Below are 12,528 nucleotides of genomic sequence, written 5' to 3'. Positions count from 1 at the left end.
GATTCAGCTGATACCCCAGTCCCTGAGCACCTGAGCCAGTGTCAGAACCTGACACTCTACCAGAGCTTCTGTGCCATGAAGTATGCCATCTATGCCCTCTGTGTGAACTCACACCAGCACACCCAGTGCCAGGAATGCAAAGACAGTCTCTCTGAGGACCTGGCCTTGGCTGTGGAGTCAGTGAATGATTCTGTCTCCTCCTCAGGTACAGCACCCACTCCCCCATTCCTGACATAAGCTGGTAATGACCTGTTCCTGTTCTTTGTGTGGGAACCCTTTTCCACCAGGATTGGGGAGGTGCCTCTTGGTTTTAATATGCCCAAGAATAATTGCATTCATTTATCAACCTCTGTGAATCAAAGGGACATGGAGAAAGCGAGTGATTTGCCTAAGTTCTAATGAAATCTCATCACCTAGTGCAGTATTTTATGAATGCTTTTTTAAAACTACAATCCACAATAAAAATAGCATTTCACATCACACTCCAGTTTGCACCTAGGTATATAATTTGCGTGTTTATATACGTATGTGTATATAAGTGATATATAAACTGAAATAAGTTTTAAGAAAGAATACTCACTCTTCCAAACAGAGCATACTCTCAATTATTTTTCTGTTGTATTCATCATTTAAATGCAGCCTCTGAGTCATTATCATAGCCTGTAGTGTGAAAGAACATATGTCCTATCCTCTCTCATTTTTCTTAATAACTTATATTTTTAACAACTTAAAATTTTTTAACTTGCTTTGTGTGACTACTGGATAGTATCTCTCCCTTGTAGCTTTAGAATAAACCTTCACCTCTGAGCTTGGTTATTTTTGACCAGTGAGTATTTCTTAAGAAATCTAGGTTGTCCACGATCACCTTTAGTATAAAAATGTATGAAAATAGAGTTGAGGAGTAAGAAGTCTGCATGCTACCTTCATTTCAGGAACAGAAATATGGAGTGCTTGTCAAAGATGAGGAGTAATGTAATATTTAAAAAGCCAAAACAAAATGACAGATGTTCAATGAGCTGTATTTTTAATTAAGGTAGCAAAATCTTTCTGCAAATCATGAAAAGACATGGCTGAAGAGTGTCTTATCCTCCTAACTATAACCAGAATTCCCTTAGTCATTAAAAATAAATAAACGAGTTAAAGTTGTGAGAAGGTTTGAGTCTGGCAAGTCGTGTTTTTAATGTTTGAATTTTCTCTTTTTCTCTGGTCTCTTATATGTGCTTATTTAGGTGCTTCGAATCTCTTCTCAACATACCTGGCTAGGTGTCAGCAGTATCTGTGCAGCATTCCTGACTCTTTGTGCCTGGAACTTCTAGAAAACATCTTCTCATTGCTCCTCATCACCTCTGCCGATCTTCACCCAGAGCCTCACTTGCCTGAGGACTATGCTGAGGAGGATGATGTTGAGGGGAAGAGCCCTTTGGGTTTGAGGTCCCCATCAGAGAGCCCTCAGCACATAGTACAGCCAGAGAAGAAGTCAGAACAGGGTTCCCAGGGAGTCCCCAAGAGTTTTGCTTATACAATTCCTAGCCGTATGAAGACAGAGCCAAAAGACAGTTCACCAGGGCCTCACGGGCATAGCTTTTTGGACCTAAAGCACTTTACTAGTGGTATCAGTGGGTTTCTGGCTGACGAATTTGCAATAGGGGCCTTCCTCAAGCTTCTCCAGGAGCAGCTGGATGAGCTCAGCAGCCACACACCCCCTGAGGAGCCAAAGCTGCCAGAAGGCCAGAGCTGCTCCGGAAGCAGAGATGGACTGCAGAGCCGCTTACACCGGTTTTCCAAGATTCTTTCTGAGGCCCAGTGGAGATACAAGGTTGTAATGAGCAACCAGGGCTCAGGTGAGAGAAAGCAGAACCAGTGGGTTCAGAAACTGAGGAGGGAAAACATCCCAGGAATGTGGGAGTGAGCGAGGAATGCATGGGAGTTACACTGGACTCACTGTCACAGCAACTAGTGTCAGAACCGTGCCTCAGAGCCCAGTCCAGATCTTCCCCTACCTGTTACCCCAGAAATGGGTCAAATCAATATTAATCATTCTCCCATGTGACCCACTGGGTTTGCCATTTCAGAGGAACAAACTTCCCGAAGATACCGGCCTGTTGCCACACGGCACCCTAGTCTCCGCCGGGGTCGTCGGACACGAAGGAGCCGGGCAGGTAATCTGAGGAGCTGTCTCCCCATTCCTCATTCCCATGCACCAGGCAAGTGGCATACTGCCACTCGTCTCATATTCTTTGAGGTAAAGCATGTGGTCCAAACAAACAAACAAAAGTGATTTAAGGTTATCCTAGTCCCACTCCACCGAAGTAACCCTAATAGTTTCCTTCCAGAAATTTTTCATACAGCACAAGCATGTGTATCATTTTATATACATATATACTTATATACATTGAGAACTGCAACTTTCTTTTTTTGTTTATATCCTTGTATATGTACAGATGTATCATACTGTATATTGAGAACTTATTTTTATCTATTTTAAAGGCTACTTAGTATTTCATCATCATATGTACCCTTTTGTGGAGATTTAAATTGTTTCCAGTTTTTTACTGTTATAAACAATGCTACAGTAAATAGCCTTGTACATATGTCTGCACACTTGTGTGAATATATCTAGTAGTAGAATAGCAAGATCAAAGGTATGTGGATATAAAATAAAGATATTATCAAATTGCTTAATAAAAGATGGACCAATTTATATTCCCACCAAATGTATATGAGTGCCTATTTGCACATACATTCATTAAAAATGAGAACCATCAGATTTTTAAATAATCTTTGCCAATGTGATTAATATAGCAATGGTCTATCATTGTTTTGATGTTTTTAGTTTGAGATCGAATATCTTTTCATATATTTATTAGCCACTTATATCTTTTTTTGAGCTACCTATTCATGTGCAGGGTTTATATTTTCTATTGAGTTCATCTTGTTGAATTGTAAGAAGCTCTTTAAACATTAAGGAAAATATTCTGTCATTATGTGCTATAATTTTTTCTCCATTTTGTCTTTTGACTTCGATTATTAGTTTTCCTAAAGAGTTTAATACAAGAGCATTGTAAAGAAGTGTTATACTTTTAGATGATCAAATTTTCATATGGTATTTGTTGCTGGTTTTTAAATAATCAACAGAATTCAGAAGAATTTGCTCTGCGCTAAACAATATTAGGTATCTTGAGGGAGGTGAATGAGGCATACACCAGGACTTTGCCTTCAAAGAATTTATAACTTACCTACATAGACAGTACACATAAAACACTTAAACTGCTTCCTGAAAACAGAAGAAATCTCTTGGAAGGGAAGATCAGCATAGTCTACAAAAGTCAGAGAAACAGATTTTATGGAAAAGTTGACTCTTGAACCTGGCTCAGAAGAATGAGTAAGCTCTAGCCTACTCACTGTAGCAGTGAGAAAGATGAGCATACCTGGGTAGAGTGGAGAATATCATGAGAGAAACCTGGAAAACATCAAGGCTGAGATGCTCAGGCCCTTAAGCTGATCAGTTAATTGGTTTGAGTTAAAAGGCATAGTTTACGTCAACTTAACCCTCTAGCCCAAGAATGTACAATCTGTCTTCTCTTTCCTACAGCTGTCTGTTCCTTTCAAAACAGTGAACCAGACACTCCCTTGCATGAGGCTGATATCACCCTCTTATGACCACACTAAGGAATAACAAGCCTCCATTCTCAAGCCCTGGCATTTCAATAAAACAGGTGTTGAGAAAAAGCTTTTCCTCCAAGGCTCTAAATACTGTGGTCTTTGGCAGACCAGGACTTATACTTTGGTTCCCTACCTTTTCAAGTATAAAGACAACGTTTTCTGTATCAGAAAATTTTATGACTCTCTTTTGCACTCTACTACTTCCTGGTCATAATAGTTGTGATTTTTTTTTTTTCCCCGAAAATTGACAGTGCTTAGTGAATAGATGGGGGTCACTGACCTCTAGAAGTAACTTGAAAGCTCATAGAGCTCTGAGACCCTCAGGTTGGAAACCATGGGTATAAGCTACTAACCAAGTGACCATTGGGGCCATATTAAGCCCACCTTTCACCTTTGGTCTGCAGGAACTTGCATTTCACTGTAAAGGAGCAGTAGGCATAGTTCTCCATCACCTCAACTACCCAGATCTTAACTTTCAAGCCAAATTCTCACTCTCTACACTGTAAGGATTTGATGGTTGATTTTCTCTGCTCTTCCTAATACCTCTAGATGGCCGGGACAGAAGTTCCAATCCATCCCTGGAAAGTACAAGCAGTGAGCTGAGCACAAGTACTTCAGGTATGGGGGTCCCAACCAGTTACCAACTTCAAGCAGCTTTGCCTTGATATCCAGTTGCCATACACCGTGGTGTATAAGCCTGGGCTGAGCAGTTCATGCCTGTGTTTAGGAAGGTTGGTTCTGGAAGATACAAACTTCCAGTTATAAGATAAATAAGTTCTGGGGATGTAATATACAGCAATATATAGTAACTATAGTTAACAATATTATATATTTGAAAGTTACTAAGAGTAGATCTTTAAAGTTCTCATTACAAGAAAAAAATTTGCAACTATGTTAATTAAACTTTGGTGATCATTTCACAATATATACATATAGCAAATCGTTATAGTGTCTACCTAAAACTAATACAATGTTACATTGTCAATTATATATCAATTAAAAATGAGAAGAAGGTTGGTTCTGCAGATAGCCAAACAGATTTCAGCAGGGAAAGGGCTGTTTCACTATCAATTGAGTTGCCCATCTGCAGAGAGAAGAGAGGTGAATACCTAAGAATGGTACTTAACTCTTGCATTCAAAGATGATGGGTTAGGTTTGCCATTCAACTAAGGAAAAGCCAAGACCCTTTTAGAGAAGGAACTAGAATAAAGGAGAGTTTGGTGGGAAGTGACAGCAATATAGTTTCTCCTCAATTTCTATTGCTTCCTTGGTCCCCATGTTCTTATGTCCCAACAGAGGGAAGTCTGAACACTATGTCTGGAAAGAATGAGCTAGGTGGCCGGTTGCAACCCCAAACTCAAAGTTCACTCATCCCCATGATGTTCTCCCCACCTGAGTCACTGCTGGCATCCTGCATTCTCCGGGGGAACTTCGCAGAAGCCCGTCAGGTGAGAGGAGTACTGGTGCAGCAGGTGTTAGTAGCCTAGGCCTTACCTTGTCATCATAAAGAATGCTAAGTCAATATACAGGAGGTATAGGAGCTGCCAAAGTGGAATGTTCCTATTTAGGGAAAAGCGCAAGGAATAGAAATCAGAAAGATTCTCACCCTCCTTGAGCTCCAATAACCTCAACTAAAGATTAGAGTTAAATATAATACCTGCTCATACTACCTCATGAGAATGTTAGATTTTGTGTAGGCTCTGAGAAATACAAGAATCCTCTACTATTGTTTAAATTTAATAGCATAAAAACCTAATATTCTAATTTTTGACACTCTGTTGTTATATTTATCATACTGTGCTCATCCCTTAACCTGCAGGGCAGAATTTTTCTTTAATGTGAGTTCGGTTGTTGAGGAATTAATCAAGGAGAAATCCAGATGATAGAGTCTTTGCTTAACTTTCTCTGGTCATTTTAGACCCCATACTTTAATAATAATAATTCTGACCCTCTGGGGAGGATAGGACCCCCACCAGCCTTTCATACACCCGAATCTGGAAGAAGTCAGCTATGAGCCCCCTGATGCTTTACCCATAAGTGCCTTCACTTCCTCTTCCTTTCTTGGTCTTTTTTTTTTTTTTTTTTTTAATAAACGCTTTATTTTTAAACTTGGTTACAGAAGAAGTTGTGAGTATTAAAAGAAAATACCAAAAATAATAAGAAAATTAAATTTCTTATAACCCTATTTTCTAGAACAACCAATATAAAAAATGAAGTATATTTTTTGCCGGTATTTTTTCAAAGTATATATGACTTTTACATAGCTGAGATTATTTTAAATCTAAAACTATATAGTGCCTTTTTAAAATGTGCCTTGTAACTGATTTAATGACCTTACAAAAGTCTGATCAGGTAGCTGCATTTCACCATTACTTAACATCTAAATTATTTTCAACTTTGTAATAGTGGTAATAAATAGCGCCAAGGTTATCACCTCTAGGCATTAGCTTTTTGAATTATTTCCTTAAAAAAGTTTCTCATGAAAATTACCAAGTCAAAGAATATACATGTTTTTAAAGCTTCGTGGATTGCCAAATTTTGCTTTTCTCAAAAAAGGTTATGACAGTTCGTTTTGCCACCACCTCCTGAGGATTTATTTTTACTTTGTCACTGTGATAGATGCAAAATGGTATTAATATTAAATTCCGGGATTACTGGAAGGGAAAACATTTTTCATCTTTGTATTACTATGTGTATTTTATTACATACGATACTTTGTGTATATTACTCATGCTTATTTTCTCTTTGAAATTGTGTCTTCTGCCTGTTTTCTGCTGGGGCTTTGGTGGCTTTCTTGCTGACTTATATGAGTTATCTCTATATTTGATCTACTCTTCTAACATGCAGTGGTTTTCCAACCCTATAAAGCAGATATCTTAGGACCATACTCTGATGACAGGCAAGATCTCATATCTTTAGACATCCCCCAACTCAGCGGGCCTACCACAACCCACACTCTCCCTCTTCTATGCCAGGTGGTGTTCATGTTCAACCTGAAGTCCTCGCCCAGCTCAGGGGAACTAATGTTCATGGAGTGCTACCAGGAAGTGATCCAGGAGCTGGCCCGGGTAGAGCACAAGATTGAAAACCAGAACTCAGATGGGGGTAGCAGCACCATTCGAAGAACAGGGAGTGGCCGCTCAACTCTACAGGCCATTGGCAGCGCTGCGGCAGCAGGTCAGCCTTCTCTGTCACCACCGTAGGTGGTAAGGCAGCTGAGGGAGGAGGGCGTCAGGGCAAAGCCACCCAAATGACAGGCTCATCACGAGGGAGAGAGGAATCCAGAGCAGGATTCTTGCCTTAAAGAACAGTAGTCCTGACATATTGAGAGTCGGTTTTAGCTGTGCCCAACTTCCCTGACCATGACGGTCACACACCTGCCACTTGAGCTACTCCATTAAGCTTGTCCTGTGTGACCTAAACTGAAGAGTATGAGTGCTATTTCCACCATATGTTTTGATGGCCACTATCTTGGGCTTTATGAAATGGTGTTAGGAATTTATTTCCTTCCTATATAATTATTCGGGGATAAAGTGTATTTTACTTTTCTGTAAAGAAGTTGTGTATAATACATATGGCCTGCAATTCACAGGTCTCAATTTTCAACCTTGGCTGCACTGCAAAAAAGCTTATCTCATTTTTCTTGAAAGTAGAATCTTGTCCCACATTTTCACATTATCTTATTGGTCTAGGTTATATGTATCAAATACCATCACACATTGTTCCTTCTATATTTTCCCAGCTATTTTCTATAGCTATCCAAAAAAGTATCTGCACATCTTTTTTTTTAAATCTAAATGGGCTCTTACAACAAGTACTATTTCTATCTTGCTTTTTTAGTAATGTATTTAAGCGATCTTTTCTGATTAGCACATATAGATCCACTTATTCTTTCTCAACCTACTTTTAGATCCCATTTAGAAGAAGCGCTCATTCATCTCAGTCATTTTGAGTTTCTTTTGGTCTTCCTATCCATGCCATTGTTTTGATACCATAAGAATGGATTGTAATGATGGTACTAACATGCATAGAAGATAGATATCCTGTGCAGAAGGACCTCAAACATGTTTTAGAGAACTACTTTTCAGAGTTAAACTGGTAGTTAGAATCATTTTAACCTTTTGCTTTTCACTCCACTGGTGGGTGTCCAGGGATGGTATTTTACTCCATCTCTGATGTGACCGACAAGCTGCTCAGCCCTTCTGGAGACCCCATCCCCACGCTGCAGGAGGACTTTTGGATAAGCAGTACCCTGGTGGAGCCCACTGATCCCCTGAGAGAGGTTCTAGAAGACCTTAGTTCCCCTGCCATGGCTGCGTTTGACCTAGCTTGCTCTCAGTGCCAGCTCTGGAAAACCTGCAAGCAGCTCTTGGAAACAGCTGAACGACGTCTGAACAGTAGCCTGGAGAGCCGGGGTGAGTGTACTTTTTTAGCTTTATTCCTTCTCAAATGCGTTTCTGAGATATATGATAAATTGTGCAAGAAGAAAGTACTGATTGGGGAAGGTGGGACAGGGAAAAAGGATTATTAGTTAATTTCCTCATGTCCAATTTGATGGCATAAATAGTCTCTTGAGAGTCTCATCTTCTTAATAGGCATAGCAGTCTGCAGTCATTTGGGGAACTTTTTCTGATTTATGGATAAATTCAAGGAATGGATATGTGTTCAAAAATGGTATGGATGGAATTTGTGTCTTTAGACTGCATTCCGCCTCCTGAGTGAACTTGAACCTATAACTTGGGACAGTTTGGGGTTTGTAAACCATATATAAAGGAAAACTTGGTGGATTGCAGTTAGAGGGGTGTATTGTACCTCAAAATATCTTAAAATATGAAGGTGAAATTCTTGGAGGAATGAAGGTAAAAGAATGTGAAGACGGAATTAGGCAAAGTTCTACTCATGCATCCTTGATGCACACACCAAACACTGGAAGGACTGACCAGTGAGGGAGAAAGGAGCATGTTCTCTCTCAGTAATGTGGAAGGAGGAATGGTGGACAGGTCATAAGATGAATAGCCACCCCTAGGTTAAGTGATTCACTAGAGAACTCACAGGACTGTAGTGAATGTGGTCATACTCGTGGCTAAGATTTATTTCAGCAAAAGAATGTAAGTAAAATCAGCAGAGGGAGAGGCTCATGTGACAGTCTGGAAAAAGCTTCTAAGAGTCCTCTCCCTGTGGAGTCACACAGGATGGGCTTAATTCCTCTGGCAATGAGTTGTAACAGGTGTGAAGTGTTTTCTACAGGAGCTCATTAGAGACCCAATACCCAAGATTTTTATTGGAGGCTAGTGACAAAGGTACCCTCTGCCCATTATATACCAATATTCCAGACTCTTGGAAGGAAAGCAGGTGTTCAGCATAAACCACATCGTGCATAGTGTAGGCACAGAGCCATTTCTATCATTCAGGGAAAGCTTTGTATCATGTAAGAAACTGTTTAACAGCCGGGTTAAATGGCCCACCTTGCAAGCAGGCCTAAGGATAGCAATCTCAGGCCTGCTGTGTCACCTCTTTTCTGCACACCTCTCCAAGTCACATCTGAGCTGTTGGTTACAATGTCCTTTAATATTCATATAGTCCTTCTGAGAAAGTGTACTGTATCATAAACAATGCTATTTTTATCAAACAATTCCCCTCCTCATCTAGTACTTATATTCTAAAATGAAAGGAGATACTATTCAAGCTGTTAGTAGCTGAAACAGTTTCATGTCAGTCAGTTAGCAATTAACGTAGTACCTACTGTGTTTCCAGATAATCCCAAGTATATGGGGTCCATATAATAAATACTCTCTGTCCATAAAGTTGTTTAGAGTCTGGTCAGGGTGTCAAGATCCTTTAAAACAGAGAAGACAGATAAGAGCCCAGCTCAAGTCCTTAGCTAAGGGCACTTCCCAAGGCAAATCCACAAGAAGTGCCTAATTGACTTGGGACAGTAATTCTTTAGGAGTGCTGGACCTCGGCCTGCTGCTGCTGACAGCTGAGGCATCTTGCCAGAGGTAGCCCTGAAACTACATACATAGAAAAGCCAGGTATGCTGGTTGTCACCCAGAATCGCCGTGCATATGTTTCTTCCTTAATATTGGAGAATATAAAATGTTCCAAGTAAATACAGGACTGAGTACCAATCTCTGAAAGTCTTTACTGTTTTCTGAATTCTTTCTTGCTTCATCTGTTCTCAGGTCGACGGCTAGACCATGTATTCCTCAATGCTGATGGCATTCGAGGTTTCCCAGTTGTTCTTCAGCAAATCAGTAAGATTCTCAATTATTCGCTTACGTCAGCTGGACAGACTAAATCAGGTGAGCTGCTTTTCTCCATTTTTTTTTCCCTGGACTCAGATCATTAGGTCGGCATCACACTTTACCTTTTCTTCCTCATTTGCTTTCCACAGAGAGTGTAGAAGAAAAAGGGGGAGGGCCTCCACGGTGCAGCATTGCTGAGCTGCTTCAGATGTGCTGGCCCAGCCTCACTGAGGACTGTGCTGCCAGCCATGCCACCCTTTCCCAGCAGCTGGATCAGATCCTTCAGTCACTGAGAGAGGCACTAGAACTGCCAGGTACAGGCCCGAGTGCGTGGGAGCAGATAAGGCCTGAACTGGGGAGAGGAAACAGCTGAGAATGAAGAAACACTTTGGAGCAGAGACTTAGAACTCCGGTGGTGGCCCCTACCAGCCCCCTAGTTAGCGGGTGCCTAACTAACTCCACTTGTTCGCCTGCCTCTCAAGTGAAGGGATGGCTGACACTCCATAGCTGATACATTTTTCTTATTCCTAATGAGATATATACCCCAAAGGTACTCAGTATATACTAATGAACCCTTCTCCAAAAGATTGCTATGCTCCTCATAAAGCCATTCCAACCTCAGAGACACTGAGGTAAAAACAGAACTATCCACCCCAATTTCTCCAGATTCAAAGCTCTTCCTGGCTAAGAATCACTTGTTCGGGTGACCAACTTAGAATTTTATAGCTACCTTGTGAGCGTAGCACCCAAGCTATAGGATGCCCCATGCAGTATAGAGAGGTCCCGTTCACATAATCGTGTTGGAAATTGATGCAGAGCTGGATGCACAGACTAAAGCCTGCGTCCCTTCTCCTGCCATTACTCTTCTCAGAGCCCAGGAGTACGCCACTGTCCTCCCTGGTGGAGCAGGTGGCCCAGAAAGCTCCGGAGGCAGAGGCCCACCCTGTGCACATCCAGACTCAGCTTCTCCAGAAGAACCTGGGCAAACAGACCCTGGCAGGCAGCAGGCAGACTGACTACATGGGCACCTTCTTCAGTTACTGCAGCACCCTGGCTGCAGTTCTTCTTCAGAGTTTGCACTCTGAGCCTGGTAAGTAGCAAGAAAGAGGAAATAGAATCATGACTGGTTTGCAAGTGTTTAGGACAAGGAAGAGGAAGGTACTCAGTTTAGGGGTTCTGGGCACAGCAATTGCCAAGGAAACTAGATTCATAAAGTCCTCTCTTATTCTTCTGTGATTTATTCGTCTTTGTCTCCCCAATCAATACCTATTACAGTTGTACAGCACATAGGAGTACTCAATAAACTTTGATGGCATTAATGACTCAAAAATACTTCTCTCAGACCTTCAGTCCATTGTGGATTTGAGGACCCAGCAGAAGAATCAGGTCTCTGATATGAGTGCCAGACTCTTACTTGAGTCCACAGAGCAAGTATTAAATGCACTTCAGTAGTGTTGGAGGAGCAGAATAAGCTGTTTGTGGCTAGACCTGCCCACTGAAGTTAGTCTGTGGTTAGAAGTCTTTAGAGCAGAGGTAAGGTATAGAGAAGCTTTTGGTCAGGGTCATGTTGAGAATACCCTTTACCTAGAAAATATCAGCAGAAGGGCTCACAATGTAATCTTCATTTTGACACTGTACTTTTTTATTGGTTCTGGAAAATAGGGCCCTGAACCGTTGCAGTCAGTGGTACAAAGGTCACTTTCTTTACCTTTGCAGATCACGTGGAGGTCAAGGTAGGAAATCCCTTTGTTCTGTTGCAACAGAGCTCTTCCCAGCTGGTGTCACACCTCCTGCTTGACCGACAAGTTCCCCCAGACAGGTAGGAGCTTACCTGGGAGAATCAAGCATGGGCCTTTCTAATTGTTTCATCAAGGAAACCAAAGGCTCTTTGGGGCTGTGCTTGGGTTCAGTACAGAGAGTGGGATTTTATTCAGACTTTTCCCTTGATTTGCAATTATTCTTATATAGCTACATCCAAATTCAGCGTGCCTCTTTCTCTCTTGTCACCTCTAACATTTACATTGTAAGTATAAAATTAAGAGGTTAATCTTCACTTATAAGTACATGAAAATAAAAAATTTGATAATACTTTAGTTGGCTAGGAAGACAAGAATTCTCATATTTTTCTAGGGGGATATGAATTGGTGTGGGAAGGCAGTTTATTCATATCTACTAAAATTACAAGTTTACATACCCTTTGACCTAGCAATCCACGTTAGGGAATTTATCTTGCAGCTTTGTTATATGTATGGAAAATAATGTATGTACAAAGTCATTTTATTATAGTCTCATATGTAATAGCAACAGATAAGAAAAATCCATTGTCCACTAACAGGGGGCTAGTTGAATTATTGTTCGTCCCCATAATGGAATACTATGTAGCTGTAAAAAGAAATGAGAGACCTCTCTACAAAGGGGTCTGAACAGATCTCCCTGATGATACCTTACAAAGTAAAAAAGTAAAGGGCAGAGCAGTATGTCTAATAGGCTACCTTTTGTGTTTAGAAAAGATCGGGGGAGAGGGATAGTAAAAGAGCCTTCATTTACATTTGCTTGTGTAAACACAAAGAAATTCTGAGATTAGGTAATAGAACCTAAGCACTCAGGCTTAGCATGCCCT

The 12,528-nt window shown here is 40.9% G+C and overlaps 1 protein-coding gene across 5 annotated transcripts in view; it reads left to right on the top strand.

Annotated features, from left to right (window-relative positions):
• The window catches only part of ZFYVE26 (zinc finger FYVE-type containing 26), a 55,742-nt gene that overhangs the window by 12,325 nt on the left and 30,889 nt on the right, over window positions 1–12,528 (top strand). For 4 of the 5 annotated variants that reach the window (XM_039875318.1, XM_039875316.1, XM_039875314.1 and 1 more), the window contains 11 exons: window positions 8–205; window positions 1,230–1,841; window positions 2,073–2,159; window positions 4,213–4,281; window positions 4,960–5,111; window positions 6,639–6,840; window positions 7,815–8,078; window positions 9,846–9,965; window positions 10,058–10,222; window positions 10,780–10,998; window positions 11,625–11,727. In XM_039875318.1, coding sequence (XP_039731252.1) covers window positions 8–205; window positions 1,230–1,841; window positions 2,073–2,159; window positions 4,213–4,281; window positions 4,960–5,111; window positions 6,639–6,840; window positions 7,815–8,078; window positions 9,846–9,965; window positions 10,058–10,222; window positions 10,780–10,998; window positions 11,625–11,727 — 2,191 coding nt within the window. The remainder of the gene's footprint in view (window positions 1–7; window positions 206–1,229; window positions 1,842–2,072; window positions 2,160–4,212; window positions 4,282–4,959; window positions 5,112–6,638; window positions 6,841–7,814; window positions 8,079–9,845; window positions 9,966–10,057; window positions 10,223–10,779; window positions 10,999–11,624; window positions 11,728–12,528) is intronic. The other variant, XM_039875317.1, reaches the window with a different exon arrangement.

Source organism: Pteropus medius, unplaced genomic scaffold, assembly GCF_902729225.1.
Source record: "Pteropus medius unplaced genomic scaffold, Ma_sr-lr_union100, whole genome shotgun sequence".
NCBI classification, from domain to species: Eukaryota; Metazoa; Chordata; class Mammalia; order Chiroptera; family Pteropodidae; genus Pteropus; species Pteropus medius.
Note: the sequence above shows the minus strand (reverse complement) of the source record. Positions and strands in the feature narration are given on the sequence as shown.